Source organism: Limulus polyphemus, unplaced genomic scaffold, assembly GCF_000517525.1.
Source record: "Limulus polyphemus unplaced genomic scaffold, Limulus_polyphemus-2.1.2 Scaffold9862, whole genome shotgun sequence".
NCBI classification, from domain to species: Eukaryota; Metazoa; Arthropoda; class Merostomata; order Xiphosura; family Limulidae; genus Limulus; species Limulus polyphemus.
In genome coordinates this window covers 12,986-16,585 of record NW_013675472.1, presented here as the reverse complement: position 1 = coordinate 16,585, position 3,600 = coordinate 12,986, and the positions used below count along the sequence as shown (strand labels likewise).

The window sequence follows — 3,600 nt, the reverse complement described above, 5'->3', positions numbered from 1 at the left end:
CGAAAGTGACAATTAATGATTATTGCGCCATTTTTTTTTTGTGATAAACATACAAACATAAGCGCGTTTTGCACATAGAAAGCGTTATGGCGGGAGACACTCAGATCACCTTGCTGTCAATTCAGTATTTCCAAAAACAGTTTTCTTTAAATAGTGCTAAGTGGTTTCATAAGTGATTTAGTAACTTTGTGAATTGCAAATTATTGATTAGTGATACAGGTGATTATGCCTCCCAAGAAACACCCTTTCTATGGAAAGTCTTCTGCCGTTAAAAGAATGCAATCAAAGACTTCAAGCTGCAAGACAGGCTGCTCAAACACAGGAAGAGACTTTGGAACAACGTAGAGTTAGACTTTGAGCTCAAGCTAAAAGGCAGGCTAATCAAAGACAGCAAGAAACTGTTGAACAGCACAAAGCCAGAGTTCAATCAGAATCATCAAGGCATGCTGGACATAGGCAACAAGAAACTTCTGAACATTATCAAACCAGACTTCAAGCACAAAAATTAAGACAAATAACTTACAGAGAGCAAGAAACAGAGGAGCAACATGATTTATGACTTCAGGCTCAAAGAACAAGACAAGCTCAAACACAATCTAATTTCAAATAAAGCTTTGTTTAATTAAATGCTTTTTTATTTCTTGCATCACAGCGTTTGTCTACTTTCTGAATAATTTGCTGAAAAAATACTGATCTATACATTTCAAATCTAAATTTGCCGGGTAACTCAGCTAGTATACAATAAACCTACCTCTGTAGTTCTGGTACCCTTACTCCTTCGTTAACAAAGACCTAATCTTTCTAGGATAAACAGAAGTTTTTGTTAGGGGATGAGATAAGGTTGAATTTTGATCTGTTTACAAAGAATAAATGGTTTTCAAAAAAGTCAATGATTTATTATTTTTTACCAGATTTTTTTTAAATAGAACTTGTATTTTTTATCAATTGTTTATATTTTCTTACATGAGATGTTTTTCTAACACAAAAAATATTATAACATTTATATTGTCTCCTTGTTGACGAGTTTTGGATATTCCAGTGATAATTGCAAATAATGCATTTTGAAACTGACATATAGATAAGTTAGCTGTCAATTTTTATGTTTATATAGTTGTTTCCTGTTGTTGTTTTCTGATATTTCTTGTTCAGTGTGGTTTACATACAACTCACTCAACAGATGTTAACACAAATAACACAATGAACATATATAAGCTATGCAAAAAACACAATTTTCTATTAATTAATGTCTGCAGAACAGATTTAAGTAGTTTGACTCCTACAGAAAACATTTTAAAAAGGGCCTGTAAGAAATTAATTCTCCATTACAGAATGATACTTGAAGTTGTTTAGCATTTGTTAATAGAAAATTCTAGTCTGTGTGGTGTATATTTGTTCATTGTTTTGTTTACAGTAACATTTTTTGAGTGAGGAATTAATCCTGTATTGTAAAAGGATCATTTTTGAGTTAAAGGTAGGAGTCTTAATAAATGGAGTACTTTTGAATTATTGTAAAATCTCTAAGACTGTCAGATCCTTAACAGTGTTATTTAGAGAGCTTTTACAGATAGTTTTAGATTCCTAAAAGTGTTTTTGTTTATTTTTCAGTTTCTCCTATGTCTTGTGGGTCAGTACACGGGAAGATCTGAAGAATGCGACTAAATTAGTTCAGCCAAATCGAACAATCACCTCAAGTTACAAAAGTATGGTGTATGACTTTCCAGTCCCTATTCACTTGACAGAAGATAAACCCCTATGTTATGTTGCTGTAAGTGTACAGGAAGAACATGGCTATTCTAGCAGTCTCACGGATGTGGCCAGTGAAGGAAGTCCTTATACAGGTATGTCTTACCTTGCTGGGGATCACACACATAAAAAATTGGGCTAGCTAATAGATACAGAAATTAAAACAAATCCTACGTTTTTACTGAATTCAGATATTGTACATGTTGTTGGTTGGTGTTGTGTATAAATGTGGGTAGTAATTACAGAAATACATTACCATTTGTGTAAGATGAGCTATAAATTTGAAGTATTGGTTACAGAAGCTCTTCTGTTTCATAATGTTGAGCAACTTTTTTTTTATAACAGCAACACATTATGCTCATTCTGTGGTGCTGACGGAATCTAACCTGGTGAGCATCATTGTTCCCATTGTGATCGTCATTATAGCTTTATCTTCAGCTCTAGTCTGTTTTATAATTCGACACCGTCGCATACAGCGGAGCTTCTTGTCGTTTGCTAACAGCCATTATGACACTCGATCTGGAGCTACAACCTTCTCTACTGGTGATGAATTAGGTTGGTATATTTCTTGTGATAATATTAGTATAAAGTAATGCTGTTTGATGTGGCTTTCCTATAACAAAACACACACACTCTGTCATCGCCTGTGGTTCAGTTACCCACAGTGGACACATCAGATATCCCAATATGACTTTGCTCTGTTAAATCTGAAGTATATATTTCAAAAATTCATGAGAAGTTTTATTTTATTTAATTCACTTGCTGATACATTTACAGTTTGAGTGTTAGAAGATTCTGTCTTATTCAGGTAACAAACATGTTTTATGACTTTAATATGTGAGTGCTGTCAATCATTTTCTTTAATTTTACATTTTTATACTCTGTGACTTTAGGCCAGTAGCAAATCAGTTAAGCTTTTAGTTTCCGAAATATGTAAACTTTGGAGAATATTTAAGAAAATCACCATCAGAGTTTTCAGTTTGTGTTATTTTTTACACCAATCAGTAGCAAAGAACAAGAAAAACTTGGTTGTTATGGTAACCATACATTTCACCTTTATTGAGAAATAACTGTATTCTCAAATACAGACAATTGAAACCAACAACTGAAATAATAATTCTACAGTGTATCATGTGAGGTACAAAACAGTACAACCATTAATGGTTTACAGCTGACTTGAAAGATACAAGTTGTATTAACTGAAGCACTTCAGACTAATAAAAGAAGGACTGTATGTCGTGAGATCTCACCTACACCTTCTTTTCCCCATTAGAAGCCAAATACAGTATGTAATCTAAATGATAGCTAGTAATACCATAACTAGTAACTAAACTTAGGTGATTGTTTAAGCTGATAATATTTAAAGCTATTTACATGACTCCAGTAAAAAATCGTTAAACACCAACCCAGCTGAAGTAAAACTAGTTTAGCCATTTTACTTTCTATATGTATTCAGTTAGTTTATTTTCTTGTTCGTTAATTACATATGAAATGTTTAATATATGATTCTAAAATATTACATTTTTTACTTTTATGCTACAAAGGCGATGTTAGTCTTGGTAAGTATTTATTGTATTTAGCCAAAAATGTAAAATATGGTTGAGATTAAATTCATTGCTCTGTTCAAATTAATAACTGTGATAATACGAGAGTTGTATACAGTGACAGTTAATATTAAGAGCTTCCTTAAGAGAGAAATTAGAGGTGATCTAATGTGTACAATATTGTAGCAGTTTCTAGTTATTAGTGATCTAACAGCAGTACATTTAGAGGTGATCTAATGTGTACAATATTGTAGCAGCTTCTAGTTATTAGTGATCTAACAGCAGTACATTTGGAGGTGATCTAATGTCCATA

At 32.6% G+C, this 3,600-nt stretch overlaps 1 protein-coding gene across 1 annotated transcript in view; it reads left to right on the top strand.

Annotated features, from left to right (window-relative positions):
• The window catches only part of LOC106476124, a 12,091-nt gene that overhangs the window by 5,082 nt on the left and 3,409 nt on the right, over positions 1 to 3,600 (top strand). The window contains exons 4-6 of the mRNA XM_022380071.1: positions 1,606 to 1,838; positions 2,089 to 2,298; positions 3,288 to 3,302. Of these exons, the coding sequence (XP_022235779.1) occupies positions 1,606 to 1,838; positions 2,089 to 2,298; positions 3,288 to 3,302 (458 nt within the window). The remainder of the gene's footprint in view (positions 1 to 1,605; positions 1,839 to 2,088; positions 2,299 to 3,287; positions 3,303 to 3,600) is intronic.